Source organism: Olea europaea, chromosome 22, assembly GCF_002742605.1.
Source record: "Olea europaea var. sylvestris chromosome 22, O_europaea_v1, whole genome shotgun sequence".
NCBI classification, from domain to species: Eukaryota; Viridiplantae; Streptophyta; class Magnoliopsida; order Lamiales; family Oleaceae; genus Olea; species Olea europaea.
Window position 1 is genome coordinate 1,005,648 of NC_036258.1, and position 27,788 is coordinate 1,033,435.

At 35.4% G+C, this 27,788-nt stretch overlaps 2 protein-coding genes and 1 long non-coding RNA gene across 4 annotated transcripts; all 3 read right to left on the reverse strand.

Annotated features, from left to right (window-relative positions):
- Positions 1–2,013: 2,013 nt before the first annotated feature.
- On the reverse strand, positions 2,014–9,968 carry LOC111371309. The gene is made up of 12 exons (XM_022993218.1): positions 6,491–9,968; positions 6,277–6,405; positions 5,986–6,177; positions 5,689–5,741; positions 5,362–5,588; positions 4,401–4,549; positions 4,064–4,276; positions 3,703–3,951; positions 3,459–3,606; positions 3,179–3,312; positions 2,375–2,461; positions 2,014–2,296 (listed from the first exon to the last, which is right to left on the reverse strand). Exons 1-12 carry the CDS (start codon positions 9,878–9,880, stop codon positions 2,210–2,212), a joined length of 5,058 nt encoding a protein of 1,685 aa, XP_022848986.1. The 5' UTR covers positions 9,881–9,968; the 3' UTR covers positions 2,014–2,209.
- Positions 9,969–11,427: 1,459 nt separating this feature from the next.
- On the reverse strand, positions 11,428–14,464 carry LOC111371310 (transcription factor bHLH47-like). Its single transcript, XM_022993219.1, has 5 exons — positions 14,124–14,464; positions 13,166–13,252; positions 12,408–12,526; positions 12,146–12,273; positions 11,428–12,008 (listed from the first exon to the last, which is right to left on the reverse strand). Coding segments are annotated over exons 1-5 (720 nt in total). The 5' UTR covers positions 14,126–14,464; the 3' UTR covers positions 11,428–11,624.
- A 1,875-nt stretch (positions 14,465–16,339) lies between these two features.
- Positions 16,340–23,640, reverse strand: LOC111371311. 2 transcript variants are annotated; one of them, XR_002698552.1, is made up of 4 exons: positions 23,231–23,640; positions 17,322–17,459; positions 16,968–17,045; positions 16,340–16,750 (listed from the first exon to the last, which is right to left on the reverse strand). It is a non-coding gene; the product is annotated as an uncharacterized LOC111371311 (long non-coding RNA). The 2 variants fall into 2 exon arrangements; XR_002698551.1 differs by lacking the exon at positions 17,322–17,459 and having other exon boundaries at positions 23,231–23,611.
- Between the last annotated feature and the right edge of the window lie 4,148 nt (positions 23,641–27,788).

Below are 27,788 nucleotides of genomic sequence, written 5' to 3' on the forward strand. Positions count from 1 at the left end.
TAGACTTTACAAACTCTTATGTTCAATATTTAGCTTTACCCTACTTCTAATTTGATTGGATACCAATAAGGCCTTTTGGACCTTTTATAATTTCGCATCCCTTAAATGAATGATGAAGATTGATTCCATTTTATAGATCATATTTTTTGTTTAGATTATTTATTATAGATATGTTATCTTTATTCTAGAATACTCCAACAAAAAAATGACTCTATATTTATGAAGTCTTTTGCAAATCTCTTCAAAGTTTTGTCAAATATATAATTTAGGCACAAAATACTTTTATTATTTTCGAAAGTGTAAATATTTTTAAACAACTCTAACTCTTATATTGAAATTTAAATATATTACGAGAGATTAATGATGTGATTAAAAATATTTTTAAACAACTCTAACTCTTATATTGAAATTTAAATAAATTACGAGAGATTACGAGAGTTCTCTCTTGCACCAGATCCTATTGTATACAATCAAACCTTCGATTATTTCCTTGTGCAAATCTCAACTTGTCAAAACTCACTCCCCCAATCCTTTTTTTTATTCCATTTCTACATACATTTATTGGTTCATGGTTTTTTCAAATGAACCTGCAGATTAGTATAATTATGTTAGATTTACTCATAAGGCTTATGATAAAGTATAGTTTTGGATAAAAATATATTTGGTAGATCAGCTGGTTAGCCCTTTCCTTATCCAAAAAAAAAAAGTATAGTTTTGGATAATTATTTTATTATAGTAGTGTTCATGTACGATATTTGATAATGATCCATTATGAAATGGATACATATTTATTAGGAAAAAAAATGATAACTCCTATAATCGAAATTGTATTTTCAAAAACAAGAAATATTTCACAAAACTACAAAAATCTAGTCACTCCAAAATAATATATAAAAAAGGTTGACAACATCAGCATTTGAAATCTCTTTATGGGTAAAAATTATAGTAGTTCGAAGAGAAGTTGAAGGTATCTGTGTGGACATATGACTCCTACCATGTGATTGTATGTCATTGTTGTCACCTTAAATGGGTTGCTTAAAAAAAAAAATGACTCTAAATAATTTTATATTATAAAAATTGCAACAAATTCATATGGTAGAATCTGAGTTCACGTGAGACGTGAAAATAATTGTGACTCTAACTACTATTATTTCGCAGAATTGTGACAATTGTTCATGTAGATGTAAATGGTTGTCAAATGAGACCATTTCGACATTTGACAAGATTTTAGTAACATAAAATTATAGCTCATATGAGTAGTATTCCTTATATATTATAGATTTATGACTACAAATTTTGTAGTCCTCCAATCATGTTAATGAAAATATAATGATCTTGTTACAAACCAAATAAATGATTCACTACCTTCATATCGCGAAAAAAGAGAATATAGAAGTTAAGTTACTATAATTTTAGGAATAGTAGCAGGTTCCAAAAAAAATGTAAATGAAATTATGAATTTTTTGAATTAATTAAATTCTTAAACATCTGATTTAAGAAATTTTAATATCAGTTGATTTTTTATCGTAATAAAAAAAAGAGAACATATAGTTTAAATTACCATAATTTTGAGAAAATATCAGAAATATAAAAAAAATTATAAATGAAAATTTGAATTATGAAATTTCTATTTTTTTTTAATTACTTAATTTGTTAGAGGGAAATGTTAAATATTCCACTAACCCCTTTTCTTTTTTTATTACTTGAGATACATTTGAAAAATGTATTAGAATGAAAAAAATCGCAAAGCCCAATTAAAAGTCATGCATGAGATTTCCCATGAGTTGAGATTTGCTGTCCAATTTTGTTATTCAAATGACTGTCAAATCTCATCTCTTCCCCTCCCCTCTCGCCACCAATTCATCTTGTGTAGTAGTGATTTCTACTCAACTTCATCAACAAAGTTGGAAGATAGTACTGCAAGCCGCAGTAGTAGAAGAGGGGGACTTTTATCAGATTTATGCATGGTTTCCCCCTGGAAACAATGAAAGAATATATAAGTAGAAGACATCATAAACTCAACTCCTTTCTTACACGCAATTGCTCTTATTTCTCTTCAATATGCAACAAAACTCTCAATTTATGTACAATTCTTGCATTCATAATAACATTGTAATACAGAATGTATAGTTGCAATATTAGCTAAAAACCTGCACAGCCGGTGCTCGACTGCATATATTCAGCGTGCAATTCAAATCTGTTTTAAGCACTAGCTTACAGCTTCAAAAAGGAGGACCTGTGGTTGCAGGTGCCCTCTTTCACACGTGATAACAACATCATTCCAGCCTCCAATTTCCTAGACATCACATAGTAATTATAGATAAAACTACAAACCAGAAAACGAATGAATACAGACTGTAGAAGGCAGTCTTACCTTTACAGTTTCGTCGTCGTACATGATCCACTTTTTATGTTCGTGCTTGTATGCAAAACAGCAGTAATGCCGTCCATAAAAGCAAACCTAAATATGCAAATCTGTGTCAAAAATAAGATGACATATATGTACAGAACTGTGTTGCTCTAAAGGTCAATGTTCTTAGAGTTCAGGTTTGACAAAAGAGGACAAAATATGATATTAGAAGGCTGAATAAATCGAAAAGATGCTACAATAATGTGATGTGATCATAAACTACACATTGAGTTAAAATGCTTGTCCTAAAATACGGGGTAGTAGTAGTTGAAAGAAAGCTTTATTTTCCTTTTATCCCAAAAATCATTTAACTATACTAGTTTCTAACCATCTTATTGTAACTCTGAAAAAGGAAGGCGAATAGGAGAAACCATTGGATTGTTTGATTTATAAAATATGGAAGCCACCCCCAAAAACCATGAAGCTAACTGAAACAAAGATGAGTGGCTTATACTCGAAATTTGAACAACCAGGCCATTGGTTTTTTATTTGCAATTAGGATAGATTACTGTAATTCACCGGGAAAAAAATAAAAATAAATCAATTCAATGTCCTCGTGCTTTCAGGAAAACCGATATCAGTCCCTACAAAGGTAGTTATGCATAGTTATTTACAATTTTTCCTTCTCTGATTCAGTACAAATCAATAGACTGCTTTAAAAATGACCTCTAATGCACAACAAGAAAACTCCTATCTCACTTGGAAAGTTTCATAATAGCAAAATACTGAAAACAGATATTACATAGAAAAAGACTCGAGGAATCTTACCACGGAAACCAAGCAATGTCTGCTTTTTCGGTCAAGACCACGATAAAGCAAACTGATATTAATCTCAGTAGTCAAGGCTGCTAATGTTTTCGTTATGTCATCAACACTTTCACAAGAATTCTGCCAACCCAGAACTACCAAATGAAAAGCCATGTATCAAATTCAGAATCTCATGCGATCCAAGTAGAGTGGTGATCAGTTTACAACACACAGATCCATTCAAGCACACACAGAATTAAAGAAATGAATAGATAAATATAAAATGTTACGAGAAGTTTACCAGTTGTGAAAAAATATGGTTGAGCAGAGAGAACAAGTTGAATGTAGTTGAGCTTTCCACAGCCGCCAACCTCTGGATCACAAGGTAACTGGTGAATAACCTCAACTACGTACAAAAGCTCATCAAAGGAGGTTTTCGGGCACATGTCCTAAAGTGGTAAATACAAATATATTTTAGCAACCACATTTCATGAATCAAGCAACTTGAACCATTAATAGAAAAACTATCATCTAAAAAAACATGCCTTCATTATTCTGAGAGCTCTGGCATTGATATTATGAAAATATGATTTGTACTTTTGATGTCTAGACTCCAAACCGCAATCGTCACATTTCATTCTTTCAAGTATGTCCAATCCAAAAAGAGAATGTGCAATACAGGATACACCCACACATTCTAAGGCGCCCACCCGTACTACAGGTTCACAAGGGAATGATCGATGAAGACAATCAAGTATTACCCCCAGTACTTCAGAAGCATCATTCATCTGTCCCTGGATTTAGAAATAATTCAGATTACAATATGTTGAGGAAATTATTCAGATTACAATAATTGTGGTATACTAAAATTGATAAAAAAATCGATGCAGAAGTTGTGTGATTTACCTCCTGGAAGAATTTACTATTAGGAAACAGGTTGCTCAGAGCAACCCTCAACGATGTAGGAGCGACAGCTTCTCTTCGAGTATCTTTAGGTGGCTTGCTCAGAGAAATGAAGATATCATACAAAGCACAAGTAACACAAGGATCACCAACACGAACATGTCCAGATGATGATCTCAAAATTTCATCTCGAAACCATCTTAAGTGCCATAAGGACTGAATTCCAAAAATGATTAAATATCTTAGGCCCAAGGAAAATTATTACTAGAAAAGAAAACAATACACAGAGGAAAAAAAATCTTTAGAAACAATGAAGAAAAGCATGTTCTCTAATACCAACCTGTATTATGACATTGAGAAAGCAATTATATTCACCTAGTTCGTTTTTCAGACCAGGGAATGTATCCATTACATTAATTCCATCGGCTATGAGTTCATGTGATGAATAGTCCAATTCACCCATTTCCAGAAGCTTCCTTTGTTGCAATGCTGAAGTCCACATGAAAGGCAATATTCAATATGCATGGTATGTGTCTGATGTAAAATATCGAATACAATGTTGAGAGAATCAACAAAGTAACTTCATCTGCTTAAGGAAACAAAAATCTATATTTCTGAACCCCCGTTTGAGCCACATTGTTGTAAAAATGAGAATGAAAAATATAACCGTTGTAGACCCTACACAAGAGATAAAAAGTCAAATATGGTGGTTTGAGGTGATGGATAACGGACATATTTTTCATTTTAATGAGGAAAAAATGAGGCTCAAATAGGGCCTATATTTTGTATTCTTTTCGTAGTTACAATATATTCTAGAATTGTTAAATATTGTTAGGAGTTGTGTCTTTATACATTTCGTGTAAACTAATAAGAGGACACAAGCAGTTGGACAACATACCAGCACTTCAGATTTTGGATAAAGTCAGACAACAAATTCCTACAGGAACTTGATAGTCTTAATTAGGCTGAATACGATCTTATAATGAAGGGAGGAGTTGTAAACTGAATCGAGTATAGTCCAGGTAAATAAAGAGTCTTTCGTATTCTTTGTGACTCTCTATGTGCCAGTTCATATACATAATTAAGTCTGTGAATATTAAATACGATGATCTGAACAGAATAATGCATTTTTCAAATGTTTTTAGTTCTCTCTGTTGTGCTATGGTTTCCCTGATCAATACTTGACTGTTTCAACATTCAAATGCAAATTGAATTTTAGGTAAATAAAGATTACAAAACAAGAAGCTTCGAAAAATCAAATTGGGATAACACCATTAGTTGGAAAGAAGTAATGTACAAACCTCCATCCCCATCGAAAGTGTGCTTAGATCTCAGTTGACCAACTTCATCAATTTCTTTTTCTGAAAACACAGGTTGCTCAATGTGATGCTTCTGTTTTGCCTCATATTCAATTTCTCTTTCATATTCCAAAGTTTCTTCAAGTTTTCTTTCCTCAAATTCAAGTTTGATTCTATGTTTATATTCTTCAGCATCATGATCATCCCCATCCGGGGCACTTACATGTGATCTGCAGTGATACCAGGCATACAACATATTTTGCAAATGCGTTTAGATGAATTAAATGGAGAACATGAACACATATAGGCTTTCTGGTAAAAGAGACATACATCTGTTCAGATGACTGACTGCATATCCTGTGCAGCTGATTTTCATCAATGGCCTGTAAAAGTAATAATCAGACTAAACAAATGTTTTTCTCATGTTTATAAAATATTTATTAACACTCAAGTCACTTTTAATTCATACATTTCAAGGGACCCACAAGTACTACAATTTATCCAACACTCATTTTTATCTATTTATAATTTCAGCTATGTATAAACACTTCCCAAAAAATTCTCCAAATGATGAGTGTGTTATCATACAGTTCTTATCTAAACTAAAAAACCAATAGAATTTTAAACCTTTGAATCCTTGTTTCTCATTCTCTTCTTGCTCTTTTTCTTATCCTTCATCCTCTTATTCATATGTTTTGAATTATCCAATCTTCCACAAAAACTCTGTTCAGAATCAACAGCAAGTTCTGCTAAAAGTACTTCTCTTGCCGCATCAGATTTCTTTGTGGCATCTTTCTCTGCCATAGCCTCTAAATGTGCCTGAAAAAATGTGAACAAGAGAAACTGTAGTTCAACTGTAAAAGGAAGCAAGAAAAGTTTAGGGAATATTTACAAGAAGGCACGGTGCCGTGTACTAACTCGCAAATATGATTTCACTAGAGGCACCAAAATTGATCTGAAATCATGGGCAGATGCAGAGTCAAGCTTAACTTCCAACTGCTGCATCCAATCAAGAACTCGCAGAATCATTGCATCAGTATGACAGAGCTGTAAAAACTAGAAATATAATAAAAATGTGGACATAGTTTGGTCCTAATAACAAATGGATAAAAGACTAGATCCAACGGCCAACCTCAACAGAAGCTTTTTCTTTCTGTCTCTCTATTGCAATTTCTATGCAGGTGTCCACCTGATGCAAATGGTCTTTTGGTCTCCCATCGTCAACTTTACCAGATTCTACACCCGTTAAAATATTTTCTATAACATGCAGTTCAAACCTATTGTTGATAAAGGTAACCCCATCATCACTTCTAATAAGATCTTCCCGTCTCTTCCTCAGGACAGAGTCATAACTTTGAGGGACAGCGTGCTCTCTTTTAATTCTCTCTTTGCAACAGAGATTGTTCACTGCCCGCAATGCCTCCTCATTATTTAAACCCTCATATTTTTTCTCACATAAGCCCTGTAGGTCCTTAAATTCCCTCTCATAAAACTCAAGAATTTCCTTACCTTGTTGTGCTTTCTCTTCCCTTGCACATGCCCAGGATCCCAATAGTTCCCCATTTGGAGGGCCTGTAAATATCCAGGAAAGTAATGCGTCTGAATCAATCACAACATCGTTTTTCTCATAAGAGATGCAAGGCGAAGTTGCTGAACTAGAATCATCATTAGCAGCATCAGCACACAATGGAGAATTGAGCTTGCAGGGAAGGAAACGCTCAAGCACCAAAACTAAATCATCTAGAGCAAAATTCATCTCTTCCATAGTGTCTACAACTTGAGCACAACTGATTGAATCATCCATCGAATTACTTTTATCAGAATATTTATCAGTTTCACTAGAAAAAATGCCATGAAAAATCATTTTCAAATAAAAAACTATTTTCCGAAGATGGGGAGCACCCAGAAAGCAGATACACAGAGGTGTTTGGTCCATATTGAAGTTAAGAAGATGAGAACCATCAGCAAGACCCTGTAGATTTTGAACGGCAAAGTGTATAACCATGCTAAGATGACTTTTGGCAAGATAGTTGAGTTTGATAAATAGTTCAAATGTGACATGGATTATTTCCAGAAGGCATGCGCATTCTGAATCATCACTTGAAGGCCAGCTTAGGTCAAGGAAACTTTTCTTACGGGCTCGATCTTCACTGCTATCCATCCACTTAACATTTTCTGACTCCTGTGTTCTACCACGGCAGTTATCTCCCAATTTGCTCTTCACAGGTGATGAATCTCCTTCATATTCATTGAAGTGAGGTTCCACAAAGCATTCGCTGGAATCGTCTTCATCGTTTCTTGGGTCTGATTCATCAAGAAAATTAGGTTCCTCAAATTTTGACTGTTCTTCAAGCATTTTAATTGCAGCCTTTAAATCCAATGGTTTCCAGGAACAACTAAGAAGCATCTCCGTCCACTCATTATCCACCATCTCTGGTATAATCGATTGCAATTTGGGCAACAAAGTCCACATATGCTCCTTCTTTACATGCTGCCTATGTGAATCTGCATTGGCAAATTTTGCATTGCAGCTACAGCACTGCCAAAACTTCCATACCCTATTGTCTTTCCCAAAAGATAAAGCATCATCAAGCACCTTACTCACTGACCCTTCCTTTGACAAACTATAATATGTTTTGAGATCAGAAATCCTAACTTTAAGCAGCTCTTTCTTCTTATCCAAGTCCAGTGAGTTCCAATAAGACCTAACAAAGTCCCTTATCTCAGCCGAAGAAATGTTTCTCCTCGTATTCTCACTTTTCCTTCTTTCTTTCACTTTCTTCCCCATCCCTAAACCAGAATCCAACCCCTTATTACCATCATTATTGTTACTGTTCAGAAGCAGAGCAACAGCTGCCTTCAACACAATCATCTCCTTCCGAACATCCTCAGGAGCCTCAGTTGCATTTTTAATCTCATTCGGTGCTTTTGTAGATTCTGATGTCATTTCTATTGGGTCCTCATGTACCCTCATTGTCAAATTCTCCTCTTCAATGCCCAGATTCTTCATCCCAGTCGAAATGGATGTAACGTCAGACTTTGGAATCGAAGACCCTTCTTCATTTTGCACGGGATCAATAGCAGCCTTAGGAGTGGAAACCTTCTCATGGCACTCAGTTGCAGTTTTTGAATCCTGAACCATAGACCCTTCATCATTTTGCATCAGGCCTAGTTTAGATACTGATGTCATTTCCATTAGGTCCTCATGGACCCTCATTGGCAACTTCTCCTCTTCAGTGCCCAGATTCTTCATCCCAGTCGAAATGGATGCAACGTCAGACTTTGGACTCAAAGACCCTTCTTCATTTTGCATGGGATCAATAGCAACCTTGGATGTGGAAACCTTCTCATGGCACTCAGTAGCAGTATTTAAATCCTGAACCATGGACACTTCATCATTTTGCATCGGCCCTATTTTAGATACTGATGTCATTTCCATTAGGTCCTCATGGACCCTCAATGGCAACTTCTCTTCTTCATTGCTCAGATCCTTCATCCCAGTCAAAATGGATGCAACATTAGACTTTAGAATCAAAGACCCTTCTTCATTTTGCACGGGATCAATAGCAGCCTTAGGTGTGGAAATCTTCTCATGGCACTCATTTGCAGTATTTAAATCCTGAACCATGGACCCTTCATCATTTTGCATCGGCGCTATGTTAGATGCTGATGTCATTTCCGTTGTGTACTCATGGACCCTCATTGGCAACTTTTCATCTTCATTGCCCAGATTCTTTATCCTAGTCGAAATTGCTGCAATGTTAGACTTTGGAATCGAACACCCTTCTTCATTTTGCACGGGATCGATAGCAGCCTTGGGTGTGGAAATCTTCTCATGGCACTCAGTTTCAGTATTTAAATCCTGAACCATCGACCCTTCATCATTTTGCACGGGGTCAATTGCAGCCTTGGGTGCGGAAATATTTTCATGGACTTCCCTTGCAGTAGTTAATTTCTGAATCAAAGACTGTACCTCATTTTGGAACCGGACAACTCGAGCCTCTGATTTGATAAGCTCCTGACGAAACTGGAATGCAACTGCCAATGCCCTCTCGCACTCTTGCTCCACCTCCTGATAGTCCCCCTCATTTGCAGTCTCAAACAACAAATTCGCATAAAGAATTATGGATTCAAAAGAATCCGGTAACAATGTTACCGACTTCCTTGCACTCTCTAACGCCTTCTTCAAACACTGCTGTTTGTCATTCGGGTCGTTAATAGTCGAGGCTATCCTAACAAAAACAGTCCCCATGAAATAGTGAACCACGGCCGAATTCTCATGTTTTAAGCACAAATCCTTCATCAACTGTAGGGACTTCTCGTGGTTCCCTTGGCGCAGAGCAGCAAGGGCTTTCTTGCACTCGATCTTGACTGAATCATTCGAGGACGAAATGGATTCTGCAATTTCGCTGCTTTCCACGTCCGTCAGTATGGTATTGGCGCCACCTTCCAAGGCCTCCACCTCCGCCAGTGGCTGCGAGGAATTGAAGCGAGAAGCGATGTTTGGCTTCTCATTCCCCATATCAATTTCTTGTTACAGCAATTCAATCGAACGCATAAAATTGGAGCATACGCAAGAATGTAGAGAGAAAGACAGCAGTTTTGATCGACGGAAGGCGGGAAGAATAACCAAAAAGCAGTTAATGTATATTGAGCTTAGTAGTGAATTAACTAATTAGTTAACAAATTGGCACGTCCAAAATTTTATTCCAATAGTCCCCAACCTATTGCTTGAGTAACAAGTTGATCCTCGCCCTTTTTAAAATAGCAAGTCAGATCTCAACCTTTGAAAATAGTAAGTTAATAATCAAATGTTGACTATCAACTTAACCTTTTTTTTTTTTATTAACAAGTCAGAGACCAACTTGCAACTCTAGCACTGGTTAAAAACCATTTGTTTGTTTTTTATTTGTTTTTATCTTTTTACTGTCTCATAATTAATGAAATAGTCAAAATTACAAGTAAAATATTAGTAAATTATATTTGCGGTAACTATAATTTTATTTAGTGTCAATCACGTAATTGATTCAATTTTGTTCAATTGGTAAGTATACTTTATTATGATTACAATAGGGTACTTTAAATTTGGAAATTACATTTTAGTTTGATTTCAACTATGGTAACTTTGTTCAATTTCATTAATGATAATCAATATTATGAAATTCAATAAATAATGGTTATCACATGTAATTGCTAATTAGTGATATGAAATAAGAACAACTTAATTGTATTAAGTGATGGAGATCGCTACTATATATAATCAGTTTACATAAGTCTATCTAATGAATTAGATGGAGTTATTCAATGGAATTATTATTATTATTATTTTACAAAAGGTTTAGTTATTAGATTGAACAAAATTGAAGTACAATTGTTACAAAACAACATTGTTCAATGAATCAAAATGCATTTCAACTTTTTTGATATTGTGGTACTAATCTTGTTACATTCTTCGATGAATTAAAATATATTCCAACTTCATTGAAGATTGTGTCAATTATCCGATTGTCACATAAATGGTTGTTTACAACTTGTGAGTAGAAATAGTGTTACTCTTTTTGACATTATAAACATAGTTTACTACAATGGATCATTTCAATAGATACAAATTAAGAACTTAATGATATGTGATTTGCAAATGATTACATATATTGTATTTATATGATTTTTTTTCATTTGATGTCCCAAATCTTCTCAACTTATCATTTATTGTCAAAAAAAATAATATATATATATATACACACACACACACACTTTGATTCTTATAAACTAACTACTTGTTTGCTACAAATTTTGTGTGCTCTAATTGATTGAATTTTAATTCAAAGGAAAGAAAGCATGAAACTTAAATAACTCACTCAGAACGCTTTTTAAAGGATTACGTGGTACAATTAGGTCAAATAAGCCCTTCTGGAATAAATATTCAGCCGCTTGTGAACCTTCAGGTACTGTTTTAGTCAATATTTGTTCAATTACTCTTTTACCCACAAATGCAATATAGGAATTGGGTTCAGCAATAATGATATCTCCCAACATACCAAAACTAGCTGTTACCACACCAGTAGTAGGAGATGTAAGGATTGATACATAAAATAACTTTTTATACTGATAAACAATTTATTGTTGTCAAAATGAGTATGAATGCCTAAAACAAAGTTGCAAGAAACATTTTGCAGCAGACTAATTACATATATCAGTCAAATTCACACAGCTTTGCATCTTTAATGCCTTACTGTTTAACATCCGTCGTTATTTCTATTACTTTGTTAAATTTCCTTCCCTAACTCGGGCTGCTTTTCAAGAAGTTGGGATGGCCATGTGTCGGCTGGAGTAGGATATCGAGCGTGTGGTTTGCTAGGCTTCAATGCAAGTTGATCAATGCTGGGCTCCACATATGCTTGAATATTTGAGCAGACGGGTAAAATATATAATGGACTTACAGTTTGTACTTGCTGCTGTCCAGGTTGAATGGAAGGAAGTCTGGGCTGATCATTATCTGATGCAACTTCTTGGAGATTACATTCAGGAGGGGCCATGTTCAAGTCGAGTTGTGACTCAGAAACACGTGCCTTCAGCTCACTCTGCAAGTTCTCGATTTGAGCCTCTAAAGCAGAATTTTCATCTTGCAGCTCCTTCTTCTCCATAGTAATCTAACATAAAGAAATTATAGGTTAAAGGAAAGAGAGAGTAAAATAATGAGTAATTCTTGTAAAATAAGGTGTATGAAGTTAAACACTATCTTTTAATAAATGGTTTGTCTACAGCAACTGAATGCCAATGGACTTACATACTGAGACTCAGACAATAAACCAGCATTTTCCCTTTTAAGAGACTTGATCTGAACTAGTGTTTCGGTCACCACTCGACTGGCTTCATTCAATAAAAAGGCCTTACCATTGTTCTGATCTGATAGTTCTGCAAGACCAAAGTCATTGAAGACATCAAGTTTTCACATCAGATATCTGGAATACTGGCTTATATGATGATATGCAATTTTTCTACTTCAGATGTGAAAGGGAATAATAATAATAATTGCTTGAACTAATTACCTAAAGAATTAGCCAAAGCAAGAAAGAGGTCATTCAAATGTTCACGTTTCATTTTCTCTCTCTCAGCCTTGTGGATTCTTTTAGGAACTTGCCCTTGCTTTTTCTTGCTAGAATGCACACTGTCAACAGGGAGATTTAGTCTCAGACTCTCAGCAATAAAACAAAATGAAAAAAAAAAAAAAAAAAAATTGTTTACGCATCAAACAGCATCAAAAGACTGTTCTTCCATTTGGAAAATAAATGCAATGAACGAACAAAAATGACATACAAAATCATCAAAACTATACCAACCCTCCAAATCAGTAACATCAATCTACCATGTAGGTCGTGCAAAAAAATAAGTACAGGTATAAAATGATTGGAAGATATTTTGTCCAGATGAAATGACTATTGGAAATTTATCATAAAGCAAGAAGTTTCGGAGGAAGAAATATGTGGTGATGAATAATCATTTTTCGCTTCCCCAAGTATTTCTGTCAGAGCCAACACTGCACCAGTCGAATAAAGAAATGGTGCAAATAAAGATTCTAGAATCATGTAAAAGCAAACAGCTGAAAGCCCCTAATTTTAGTTACAAGCAATTTGTTATTTAAAGACACTGCAAAACTAAGAGTGTCATAATCACACAAAGAACAACGAAAGTACGACAATGGCCATTAATAGCTATCACTACAACAAATTCTATATAACCAAAATATTGGGTTCTGACAAGTACAAACACTTGAAACATTCACTAAGAGGAGTGTTAAAGTACTGACCGACTTGGTGATTTCTCCACTGCCATGCCAGACTTAGCTACAGGAGCAATCCCTGAATTCATTTGCAATTCGCTATCACCTTGTGCCCTGCGAAAAATGACACATCTCAAACCAATAAATTTTGGCAATTAACAAACCATTTATTCATCAGCACTGTTTGTTTTCAAAGAAATCAGAGAAAAGGGAAACGTAAAGGTCTAACTAGTATATTTTGAACCATCTCATTTAAAAGCTCGAGCTTTTAGACAGTGCACAAACTTATTATAAAATTTATGTCTTTAACACACAGCGACAGAAGCAAGCTAAATCCATTTCTTCATCAAAAGCTTTATACCATTTTGAACCACTCTACATAGCTTGAGCATTTACAGTGATGACAAACTTTGATTTATATCTTCAACAAAATCGACCGCTAAAAAAGACAAACTTATTTATTTAAATTATATCTTTCAACATAAATAGACATCCAAAAAAGCTGCTATTTTAACATCAAGCATTAAGAACTACAAGTTATGACTTGCTATCCACACCCCCATTCCACTCTCCATCCGCCCAACCAAAATTCGAGGAACTGATAATTTTTCAATCTAAAACTGACTCTTGAGGTTGAGAGAGACAGAAAGAGTAGTACATGGAGCTATATTACAAATTTTAGGGCCCAAATATTAATTTCTATTTAATGAAAATAAAAACGAAATATCAAGAAAAAGAAAACGGGATCCATTGATTGATTGATGCTATTCATTCAACAAAAATCAAACCTCTTTGCTCATATGTCATGTCATATTACAAAAACTCTGTTTTCACATTAACTTTCCATCTTTACATTCTAAATCAAAATTCCATCCATAGAGAAACCCACGAGGTAATTCATCCAAATAAAGACTTTATAATTGAACCCCAAAAAATTAAAAAATCGCCAAGAGATATTTCAAGAAAAATTTATGTCATTACTTACATATTAGAAAGAGGAGAGGAGTCCGTGTTTTCGTCAAAATTTGGATTCTGAGAATTCTTTGTTGGATTAAGATTTGAGAGAGACGATGTATTGAAAAGAGGGGCGTGTGGCCAACACCTGCAAGTAGAAAACACCTAATCGTTTCGATGCCACGCAGGCTGTATTTCTTGTAGTTTAACACGAGTACCCACGCTCAGCCTTCACTTTTCCTTCACTTGTCCACGCGCCGGCTCGATTTCCTTATTCTCTACCAAGCAAAATCCGAATTTGATTTTAGAAAATGAATTTGGATCTAGGAAAATTTCGTCTTAAAACATAATTATAGTGCTTACACTTAACGTGGGTATCTTGTACATTAGTTCGAGAACGAAACTGACCTCATAAAGACTAAATTTCTAGTAACAATAAGTGCGCTTTTAGACAAAAATATCTTCGCTGTTAGATTAAAAGCCACACTAGAGACTAAAATATTGATTTAGATAAGAATTGTTGATCTTGGACACCCATCACATGGCCAATCGATAATCACTCCACGTATTTCTCTCTGCGCACAATCAACAGACGGTCAGATGCATACGGCCAGGACCAACGGGGGTGCCGCGATCGTATACACTCCGACGGTCAAGTTAGGCTCAGGTGATCGGAATAGTACCGAGATTGTGCAAGATAGTGGAGAGGAAAATATATATTTGCTTATTATGGAGTGCTAAATAGGAAGAGTTTCATTATCTTTGCCTCTTGCCAAGCCTTGGGTATTTATAGGTGAGGAGAGCTGTTGGATGTGAGACATATGTATACATCTGAAAGGTATGAGACGTCTGCTCATATGCGTCAATCAGCCGAGTCTGTAGAGTGAGCTGGTAGTTACTTCTCCCGAATTGAGTTGACATAAAGTTGATAGGTCACATCAACTAGCCTCATGGAGACGTCAAATCACTTTAAACCTTGGGGCAAAAACGATCCTAACAAAGATCTCATTCTGAAATCGACGGCGGATCCTCAGACCAAGGTCCAAAGGGATCATTTCACCTCGAATTCAAGGGGTAGGACGCTTCAGTCAGTTTTCCAGAATTATCTATGCCTCGTAGTGTGATAGCAGATCATCTCAATTGGAACCACTTCGTATGAGCGTTCCACACCTCGACTTACGTGATGGTGGACTTTTCGAAGTGGAACCAGTTCGTATGAGAGTTCCATACCTCGCGCCTGATGTGGGTTCAGTTAGGGGCGTAACAAGAATCATTTGTTTTAATAAATTTTAGTGCTTGTTGGATAGGGATTTTGATAATTAATGTTTTGATCGTTAAAGGTAAAGTGGATCCTACTTGTGAAAAAAGAATTCAAAAATGAGTCTGAAATAGTGAAATAACGGTCAAAAAAATAATTTTAATTAGCTTTCAAACTATACCAAACAAGCTCTTAATAAAAGTTGATGTGATGCATGATTAAAAAGTTTTGAATCCCATAAAATATGTTGTTCAAATTAATTATTGAATTTGACTTACATATATTAATTTAATTTTTTTTGTTGAATCGATTTAGAAGTGGAGAGTTATCAGGAAACTAATCACATTGACATTATTGACAATTTCAATGTTTCAAAATTTTATGTTTGCTAAATATATTTCCACTACGTTATAATCGCATAAAATGTTCATAATAATAATTATTATTATTAATTAACACATCTTATTCTTAATGACAAAAATTGTCCAAAAAATCCGTTAAGAGAAAGAGAGAAAGACAGTTATCTATCATATTTTTAAATAAGTTAAAATAACAATAAATACAAAATTTGGACCAAGTATTCTTCCTCGTCCTAAAACACGCTAACATAATTTTTTGAACAAAAAACCACTTTCTTTGTTTCTCCATACAATCGCCAATTTGTATAATTAAATATCCAATTTCTTAATATAATACATGAATTCACGATACTATTAACATCACATCTTATCCAAAATAGAAAACCATTAAATATAAAATATTTTTTTTTAATGCAAACGCATTTTGCTTATCTTAATTGATGATGACAAATAAAAATTTACAATCTCTTTTGAATGCTCAATAAATTGTATTATCATACAAGCCATGATTACGCTGTCACAAAGTAGCAACTATTGGATCGTGCTTTCTCAAAGTAATACTTAATTATTAAATTTTCTAAATATAACTGTGAAATATAATATTACCAACTTCTGTTAACAAGAAGCAAGTTAAATGGGAAAATGTACGGATAATATTAAATATTTATTTATTGTCTATTTTATGTGTCACGAATACTTTCAAAAGCTAGTCCAACTGTCCCAGTACCTCTAAAACTGAAGCATTTAAATAAAATAAAACTATATACTAAATGAACATCACAGTATGTAATAACTTTTTGGTTTGGCTATGAGATTCATATTGTTCCTAATGGAAACCTGAACATAAAACTCAAGGAAGAAGAGGGAATCCCACTTGGTCATCCAAGTAAGAGAACCCAATATCTTCCCAAGGATTCAGTAAAAGTCGGATCTTTAAGCTTTTGAACAGCAAACTTGGAACTTGGTAATCTTCATTCTTCCATTCAGTGCAAGCGCCAGCAAATCGTACTCCTCCGCGCACCAGAGCTCCAAGACTGAAGCCTAAGCAACATGAAAGATGAAAAAGCTACACATCTTAAACACATTCACTCGATGTGAATGAGATAAAAATCTAAAATTGAACTTGAAACCAGGGAAATCAGCAACAATATTATCATAAAGAAAATGTTTATCAGAAAAAATTGAAGAGACGTCTTGGTTTGAAACTCTAGTCCAAATAGAATGAAATGCATCGTAGAAACCCCAAATAGATAACTACCTAATGTCCACAAATTTCGTTATTCAGTTCTCTTACAAGCTCATGAAAAATTTGGAGTGCTGAACTATTATTTCGCTCCTATACAAAAACAAAATGGAAAACAATTAGCAACGATGGATTAATAAATTGAAACAGAAAAAGCAAATTGAAGTTTTATGTTATCAAAGGGAATCATCCACATCAACTTCGGTCATTTGGTGTGCCAGGCTACAAACTTGGCAATCAAGGAAATGCAGAAAATTGCAACAACCAAGTGTGTGCATCTACAACAATCAAATCATCTATGGCATGAGTTATGTCAATTGGCCATTTGGGTATAGGCGTAAATGAGAAATACAAGGCAAGCTACTATACATGTGAGTGTGTGGCAAGATATCTCCTGACACAGATCACACAGTACTCTGAGCTATACCACAGTAACTTGTTAGGGTGACAAGAAGCCTTGCAAAGGAAGTGTGGAGCATTGCCTCATCATAGTGTAGCAGAAAACCACTGCAAGATTAGAAGATATTGAACCAAAAAACTCATGGAAATTGTTGAAAACTGCGACTCGTTTAACTTCTATCGAGGAATCTAACATGTAATGCTACCCATCTAATCGTGGGCAATCCAGATTTTAGATAGGGATATTCAATTTTCCTCGATGAACTGAATAACATTGATTTTAACACATAAACCAAGCAACAAAAAATCACATAAAGAGAACAAGACAACTTTTAGGCTTGGTGATGCAAGCTTTTAGACTTCAAGAGGTAACCTCAGGAAGAACCTCGATGAAGGGTAAAAGAAGCCCAAATGTTATCAAATAGAAGTCAAAGTCTAAGGCCAGAATCTTACTAATGTCATTACAACGTGTATTGGAAGTTAATAGTATTAGCTATTTTCTAGAGTTGTTTCCAATTCCACATTATCTTAAGTTGGTTTCAAATGATTTAATCCTCATAGGAATCCTAGATAAGTTGTAACTTATCTACTATAACTGGGTGGTTGTGACTGTAGCCTAATATTTAAAGTCTCTAGTTTCTGTATTTACTTATTTAAAGAGTCTGTATATTTTTGAAATTAATTGAAAAATATAGAGAATCATTCTCCTGTTATCTTGTTTTTCTACTTTGTATCAGAGTTCTCTGATTTAAGGATTATTACAGTTTCATTGTTTTTGAAAGGTTCCAGTTTACACCATGTCAGAGGGATCTCAAGATGGGTTCATCTAGACATACTACTGAAACATTTCAAAAGCCTGTCCACCAGTCAGTTCACGACAATCTTTCCCTCCAAATTACATCCCATAAGCTGAATTGCCAAAATTATCTTCAATGGTCACAATCAGTTAAGATGTTTATACAGGGAAAGGTAAATTTGGCTATATTAGCAGCTCCACAAAAATACCTGAGGAAGACAATGCAAGTTTTCAACAATGGGAGGCTGAGAATGCAATGATCATGGCTTGGCTTGTGAACTCGATGGAGGTGGAGATAGGTCGGACATACATGTTTCTCTCTACAGCAAAAGAAATCTGGGATGCTGTTGCAGAGACTTTCTCTGACCTTGGAAATTCTGCTCAACTCTATGAGATGAAGTAAAAAATTTGTGATTTGAAACAGCGTATTCATACTTTTACTAAGTATTACAGTATTTTGATTTTTGGCAAGAATTAGACCAATATTGCGAGGCTGAATTGAAGTGTCCTCATGATAGTTCTTTGTATAGTAAAATGCTTAAAAAAGAGAGAATATTCGAATTTCGTGCTGGGCTGAATTCAGAACTAGATGAAGCCCGTGGGAGAAATTTAGGGCGTGAACCATTACCTTCCTTTCACAAAGTGTTTGGATAAATTCGCAAGGAAGAAAGTCGAAGAGTTGTTATGATGGGGAAAACATCACCTTCTATTGAAAACTCAACTCTGGTCTCTAAAGTGACTGATTTTGCTATGAAAGCTGCATGAAAAGATGATAAAAGGTGGTGGATTTTTGTAACAGACCATGGCATAACTGTGACACTTGCTGGAAATTGAATGGGAAGCCAGGGCTAAAAAATGGCAAGCAAGCTAACAAAAATCGATCAGCCCAGTCATCTACCTATGGTCAACATCAATCTCGTTCTGGCCCACAATTTCTCATTTATGATGGAATGACTTCTCAAGAATTTACAAAGGAACAAGTAGAATTCTTTCGTCTACGGTAGTCTATTTAATTAATCGATTGCCTTCCAGTGTCCCGAAAAGTTTGAAAATCCTTATTATCGCCTGCATCATCAGCATCCTAACTACCTTGGCATGCATACATTTGATTGTGTTTGCTTTGTTCATTTACCTCCTCATGATTGAAACAAATTTTCTGCTCAATCTATTAAATGTGCATTTATGGGCTATAGTGTTTCTCATAAAGGCTATGTTCACTATGATCCATACTCTAATAAATTTCGTATCTCTCGTCATATGGTCTTCTTTGAAAATCAATACTTCCTTCCCACTCATGGTGAGCCTTTACCGAAGATATATGCACTTTTACACTTTGATGAGTTGTCTTCTACTCTTGAACGATTCAAGCTTGGATTCGTAAATGAACGACGACGCTCAACTTTGCCCCCCTGTGAGCCTGACCCGCCATCTGAGGCTGCTCTAACATTGCCCTCCACGAATGAGCTAGATTCAGACACTAATCTTCGCCGGTCTACCAGAATTTATCGTCCTCCTAATAGGTATGGATTTTCTTATACATCTCTTCATACTACTTTGTCATCCATTCCCATACGTACATGGTACTTTGAGGCAATAAAACATGAATGTTGGCGGGAGGCGATGGCAGATGAACTTTGAGCACTCAAGGACAATGACACTTTGGGATGTTGTACCTTGTCCGGAGAACGTTAAAAGTCATTGGTTGTAAGAGGGTTTATTCAATCAAACTACGCTCTGATGGGACTCTGGATCGATATAAGGCACGGTTGGTTGCTCTAGGTAACAAACAGAAGTATGGTGTGGATTATGAGGAGACTTTTGCTCCGGTAGCTAAGATAACCATAGTGCGGACGATTATTACTATTGCTGCTTCTTAAGGTTGGCCGCTTCATCAAATGAATATCAAAAATGCCTTTCTCCATAGAGATCTCAAAGATGAGGTTTACATGACACTGCCTCCTAGTCTGGCCACCACCTCTTCCTCAAACGTGTGTAAGTTGAAGCGCTCATTATACGGATTGAAACAAGCCCCACGAGCATGGTTTGACAAATTTCGATCTTCATTGCTTCACTTTTCATTTCAACAGAACCAGTATGACTCTTCCTTGTTCCTTTGCAAAAGTTCCACTAGTATTGTTCTTTTTCTTGTCTATGTTGATGATATTGTTATTACTGGGACGAATTCTGCTTTAATTACCCGTCTACAGCAGCATTTCAGACCACGTTTCATATGAAGGATCTTGAATCTCTTACATACTTCTTAGGGTTAGAAGTTCACAATGATTCCTCTGGTATTTTCTTGAATCAACATAAATACACACAAGATTTGATTAAGTTGGCAGGTCTTCAGGATTCATCTACCTTGGGTATTCCTCTAGAAGTAAATACAAAGTATCATAGTGAGGAAGGTGATCTTTTATCTAATCCTACTGTGTTTCGTCAATTGGTGGGCAGTTTGAATTATTTGACCATTACTCCACCTGATATTTCCTTTGCGGTCCAGCAGGTTAGCCAGTTTACGCACACTTCATGTCATCTTCATCTTGATGCTGTTCAGCGTATCATTTGCTATCTTCGAGGTACATCTAGTCGTGGATTCTTTTTTTTGTCGGCTCTCCTATTTGTCTTATCACTTTTAGTGATGCCGATTGGGCCGACTGTTCTGACACTAGACGATCTGTTACGGGTTGGTGTATGTTTCTTGGTGATCCTCTAATCTCTTGGAAAAGCAAGAAACAAGATCCGGTTTCTAAGTCATCTACCGAATCTGAATATCGGGCGATGACTCTTGCCTGTTTCGAGATTATTTGGCTTCGTGGCCTTTTGGCTAAACTTGATTTTCCTCAATCCACTCCTACGCCTCTCCATGCTGATAACACGAGTGCCCTTCAGATTGCTGCTAACCCTGTTTACGATGAGCGTACAAAACATATTGAAGTGGATTGTCATTCTATTCGAGAGGCCTTGGACACCCGTGTAATTTCTCTTCCCCATATTTCCACGTCCCTTCAGATAGCTGATATTTTTACAAAGGCCATGAGCCGACAACGTCATCAATTTCTTGTTAGCAAATTAATGCTTCTTGATCGACCAGTATCAATTTTAGGGGGGTGTTAGCAGGATAATTGTGGCATGATATTCTGTGATTAGTGTATATACCATAGTTAGTTAGCATGACTTATGTAATGGCTGATTCTCAGCCATGTAATGATGTAATAAGTGATTCTAAGCCTTGTAATTAGCAAAATTCTACCTATTTAACGAAAGGAACTCTCAAATGAAGAGGCATTCAAACAGAAAACCATTGAGTTTGACACACCCTAAGGGCTTCAGGTTTTTAGTAAACCGCGAATTCAAGTTCACTCAACAGACATATTCAAACAACCGAATTATAATCTTAAAATCCAAAACCTTAATTAGGGATAACCTAGATTAAATTCTTTTATGTATTCAGCTTCCATTGCGCAACCACCCACCTTCACCCGTTGCAAAACAGGCACGCTAATGGAGAAAAAACAAACATCCACATATGAAAACCCAACTAAAGACATCAGTTTCTCCTTGCTTCAAGCAAACAAAGGCTGTCTTGTTTCTTTTATAAGACACGGCACTTGATGAAGACATGAACCTGAAATAAAACTCATGAGATTGGAACAGAGTACTCTGGCCTCAAATACAAGACATTTGCTGGCATTGGAGGAATTGCAGCCTACACAGGACAGGAAACCATTCATTCTCCAGCCAAAAAATTACGCCGACATTACATTGAAAATGCCTAAAGTTACTCAAATTTTAATATTTACCTTGAGAGCGGGCGTTATAGTTACAGTTCCATCCTTCGGAGTAAAAAGATCTGACAGTGATAAAGACTAAGAAGTTTCTCCTTGTTTAAGAAAAACAGCTACATTCTCATCCAAATCTGTTGCCATTTTTGCATATAGTCTTTACCTCCGCTCAGCATTTGAAATGGACGACTCTTTTGCAAACACAAATGCTACTTACTCATTCTCTTTGAAATTTGTAATCCACTTAGAGTCCTTTTACATATAATGAAGTAACTATGGAACAAGAATCCTGAACTGCCTAGCTTTGCATTTGGCAAATAAATTATTGAAACAAGGTAAAAAACAACCTTTCAATCTAGCCCGAGAATGATCCATAAATAGATGAGAGCTTCCATATTTCCAAGTCAGACTGGTTGATGGTTACTTATAACTCTCACCGGTTATTAGAAGGGATAAAACTTTGCCTACAGCACGTCTACATTCAGTTGCATGGAGTTTTGCGGGTTGGAATTGAAGTTGGTTAAATCCAATTCAAATATGAAATTCATCTAATCACAATTCTAAGGCTACAATTCCACACTGCCAAATACGGTAATCATTATGGGTTCAATAATATTCTATGTCGGCATAAAAAATAAAAATCCCCACTTTCACTTGGACTTCAGCAAGTCTATCAACTTTTGAGGATTACCCCTGAGACCAACTACAGAACTACAGGAGCTACTTATGCTTGTCTCGACGTGGAAAGGTTATGTTTGTTAGATTATACTCACTGATACGAGAAAAACTAATTCAGAAAAGTGATCCAAAGATAATTAAATTTTTTTTAACTCCAGAAGTAATAGTTCAACTCGGACTGCAAATAAGCAAACTCTCATTGAAAGATAAACCAACTGAAAGACGCGACTGTAAAGCTCGACTTAGCTTGAGTTTTTAATTAGTGATGGAGTAAAGCTTGTTTCAGCTTGACTCAGATCACTTAACCCTGTAATTTTTTTCATTTTTTTATGGGCACCAAGCACTCGCTAAACTTTTTGAAGTCATTTAATCAGCCTCTTAAAAAGAAAATATTTATATACCCAAACCGTAACAACCAAATAATCAAACAAACCGTTAACTCAAATTAGCATAAGCTTAATAAATCCGTTCACAATTCACTGCAAAGCCCAATACTTAATTAAACAAACGGTCAACTCAAAATAGCATAAATTCGCGAAATACGTTCACAAATCACTGCAAACCCAACAGATAATGAACTAAAAAAAGACGGAAATCAATAAAATAAATCTGTCAACTACCTGAAACAGTAATAGATTGGGGAAAAGTTAAGAGTTACGGAGAACCATTTGAAAGAGACAGCAAAAAGTAACTGCACGGATGAACCAGATTGCGGTAACTTTTACAGAGCGAGACCACTAGTTTTTATGAATCCCCATCGCCATCAGTTCCGGTACAAAAATTCTGCATTAATAATCTCTAACCAAGACGGCCATGATTTTATTTTCTCCTGCTAATTGATCCTCGTGAATTGAAAGATGTCCACCTGAATAACACGAGTCATTTCACGTGATCCTCAATTCAAGATCGAAATGTAAATTTGGAAGATGGGTTGAACGATGCACATACAAATTTTTTACTTTTTCTCCCGTGTTTGGCAAAGGGATTTTGCTACTCGTACTATAAGTAGTTATCCAAAATGATACGAAGGAAAAAAATTGAACTAAAAAATTGATTATATTTTAAACTGACAAATGATAGAGTATCATGTGATTGGTCTGCCATGGTGTGGTGTTAGTGTGATCGTGGCGTGGCGTGGTTGCGATAATTTTTGGGTAGTGACGACAGATTTGCGTGGTTGCGGTGATGGTAGGTAGATTTGGCAATGTCAGTGTGGCGATGAAGCTGACGATTGCGATGCAGTGGTACAGATGGTTGATGGCTGTGAGACATTGGGTTGTTGAAATGGTGGTGCGGCAATTTCCATATTATGGCGATGGCATAGTGGTTGTGGCAATGGTTTGTAGTGGTGATAGTAAGATGTTGCTGGCAATGGGTTTATTGGGGTGGTGGCAGATCTGGCGTGATAATGTTGTGATGTTTTTTCTGCGATGTAGTAATTTGTTTGAGGTGGTGGTGGTGGTGGTGGTGGTATTGCTGTCGACAACTGTGGTGGTTGTGCTACTGGAGATAGTGATGAGATAGTGGTCGTAAGTGTTGATTGTTGTCACAGATTATTTGATTGACTATGAATATTAAATTAGTGAATATGTGGTCAATAAAAAGATAAATAACGACCAAAAAATAATGTGTGATATAAAAAATTGTTAATTTGTAATCGATAATTTGATAATTCGTTACTGTATAATAAGTTGTGACTTATAATATTTATAATTATTGATCAATAAAAATTACGACTTATAAATTTTTTATTGTAACCAATTAACAAATTGTGATCAATAAAATTTTTGAATTATGATCGTAAAATAATTTGTGACATATAAAAATTCTAACATGTGATCAAAAATAATATGTGACTAATTAAATTGTTAATTTGTGATCAAATTGTATAGATCTGCGACCTCAATATATTAATTAATAAAATATATAATTAATTAATTAAATCATAAATAAATTTTAATAAATATCTAATTTTCGAAATTTGAAACATTTTTTCTTAGTTTTAAAATTGATGATATTTAACCGCTTAATTGTGAATTTTTCATCTGATATTTTGATTTGTTTAGATAAAGACGCACTAGTTTACATTTTTGTCTTCAGTACATTTGCGCTTTTGATTTTTTTAGATAAAGCCGCCCCCTTGTTTTGGTGAACTTGTGCGCTTCTTGGATATCTTGTATATCAGAAAATAATGATTTGAGTCATAGCAGCATTCTTCTAAGGGTGTTTTTATTCATTTCTATGAATTTCCTTGCTAACAAACTCCCTTAACCATGAAAGTCCGTCAACGTCGATTGGCTTCTTCAATTACACAATTGACCTCATTAATTCACCTATAGAGAAATACCATCTTATCTCCCACCTCGAATTTTTTTCCGTAACAACTGGCCAACATTCACAGTTTTAAAGTTCTCCGTACGTCTTATGCTTTAAATGACACGACCAATCACTACTTACTGTTAGGGTCTTGAAGTCCAAAAAGTCATGGACCACTTGGGAAGATGCTCAGTAATATACTTCAAAAATAAGAAACAATGGATCACTCCGGGTCAACGTGAATGCTATACATATGACATTGTAAACTCGATTTCAGAGACTTGTCATCGCATAAACAGAGTGCATGGTTTCTTAGCGACCGTAAATGAAGGATTTTTAGGCAGTTTTCCTTTAACATGTATAGCATGACTCTCAATGGAAAAGGACAATCAGCTTTCAACTATATTTTTACCAATTCACGGATAAGGAGATTTCTAAAAGTAGCAAAAATAGATAGTAAGCAAAATTTACCGGGTGTAACTTGATGCATTCAAGTTCTCTATTTTACTTTCCAATATCCCATCTTCTATTTTACATTTGCTCTGTGATAGATACCTATGGGGGGATTTTGATGTCTCATCTGCATTACCGTTATCTCTTTTGACTTCATGTGTTGCATGGATCCCACATTCATTTTGAGCACCATTTCTCGAATAAGAAATCTTTGGTTTACTAGGGAAGAAATCTAGAATTTTAATAGAGTCATCATAACTATTCTTTTTCATTTTAGAAATGGAGTCAGGAATGTCAAATGGGAGTAGTTGGCGAAACTTGCTTTAAAGGCGAGTCATGTGGCAAGCCAAGATGGCAATTTTTTTTCATTCGAGTCGCCATCCGGCTCACAAGAGCTGGCTTGCAAGTCGGTCGTGAGGTGAAAAATTAAGTTTTTAATGAAACTTAAAAATAAAAGAACACCCATTTTTAATACTTAAGTCAGCATTAGACGGTTAAAAGAGGAGTTGACCGTCTTTTTCACGTCTTATTTATATATAGAACGTTTAGAAAATGCCTCATGCTTCAACAATTTATTTTCATGCCCTATAGAACACCAGTGACAGGTAACTATTTCAACATTGCTGAAATTGTCACTTTAAAAGAAAATAACTATTCATTTTCAACTTTAACCGCAAAATTTTTTTATTTTAAATGAACACATTTTGCTTAGTTGTCCTATTAATGGACTGAGGTGCAGAAGTGTGGGGTCTTTGCAGGCCTTTGCAATGAAACAGACATTAGAGCTACTATTAATCAAAATACTCAATTAGGATTAACGTAGCCAAAATTGTACGTGCAATGGACTTATAGTAGGATTCATCAATATTTTGCCCCCTAATTAGATGCCGACTTGTTTGATTCTCTTAAAAACACGACAAATTTCCATTTTCAGGTCACAAGATTTGATGACATGGGACCATTGAATGTACCACTAAGTTTCAACCCATGTGCCATTTTGGTACGACCATATGATATTTTTCTGCACCAATATTATGATGGTAGGACAACAAACAGGTAAATTGGATCCCTATCCCCTTGAAGATAAAAAATAAAAAAAGGTTGAACCTCAATTTTGAGGGCTCCCATCGTCCCGTCCCTACAGTTTTGTGAGTGAGGTAAATCGCGAGATATGTCCAATCAGGTCAGGGAACAAGAGCTGCATGTACACTGCGCCTACAAGGAGTCCAATTCCATGTCTCAGGAATCGAACCCCCACACTGCGACTGTTAGTAAGGCGTGAGATAACCTCACTCATGTTCTTTGCACCCTGGCCCCTTGAAGATGACCTTGTTGAAGATTTCACCACATATATTTTTTCAGACTGGAGTCGTTTGGTACGGGTTAAAATTTGATTTTAATATAAGTCAAAGTCAAACAATCAATATTAATCACATCTTTCATGGGTCCAACGATCTTTCAACAACACATTTTAAAGACTTCTATCACAATATACTGTAAAATATAATTTTAATCCCTATCAAACGTACTCGCTCATCTGTTTTCGTATAGTTGAATACTTGTTGCCCCCATGGTAATGGACAGCCATAATTTTGCTGGAGAAACAGATGAATAGCTATAGATGGATTTGTTGTCGAAGACAAAAACTTTCTTGCTTTATGATGAATCAATTGATCATATAAAAGGTTAATGACTCGATATGTTTTGACAAATTGGATCTGAATTAGGATAGATGATATTCTAAAAAGTATTTATATGTTTTATTTGCTTATCTTGTCCAACGTAACAAATATACACACTATAAGTTGTGTTAGTTAACGGATACTCATTTATTCACAATTCACGTACACCTCTGGAACCTTTAACATTTGCTCCACAATAACAATTAGCACTATCGATCCGTTGAATAAATGGAATAAATTCAGAGTCGCTCAAGCTTTAGGCAAGTGATGATCAAACCACCTAAGACTCCATATTTAAATAAGGCTTAAAATTTTTTATTAAGAAGAGATTTACCAACAAAATCTTCAAGCGAGGATTTTCTGTTAGTAAAAACTTAAACTCATTTTGAAAAATTAAATTATCGATGAAAATTATTACTCTTAATAAGTAACAAAAATATTAATTACATAAATATTATTGGTTAATAGAACGTATTCCAGCTCAGAAGTGCTCTCTGAACCGGGCAATAAGGTCACCCATAACACGGCTCTCCCACTTGAGTTATCTTAGCCCCAGGCCACATTGCTACTCTGCTCGAGGAAGGAATAAACCGGCGAAAGGAAGGGCACAATAGGATACCTTCAAGCAAGTCTACTGGAATCAAGGATTGAGTTGCTGGTTCACTCCTCCAATCAAGTGGTCAAGCTGTGGCTGAATTCAATGCCAATCCCCCAGCAGGAGACAGGG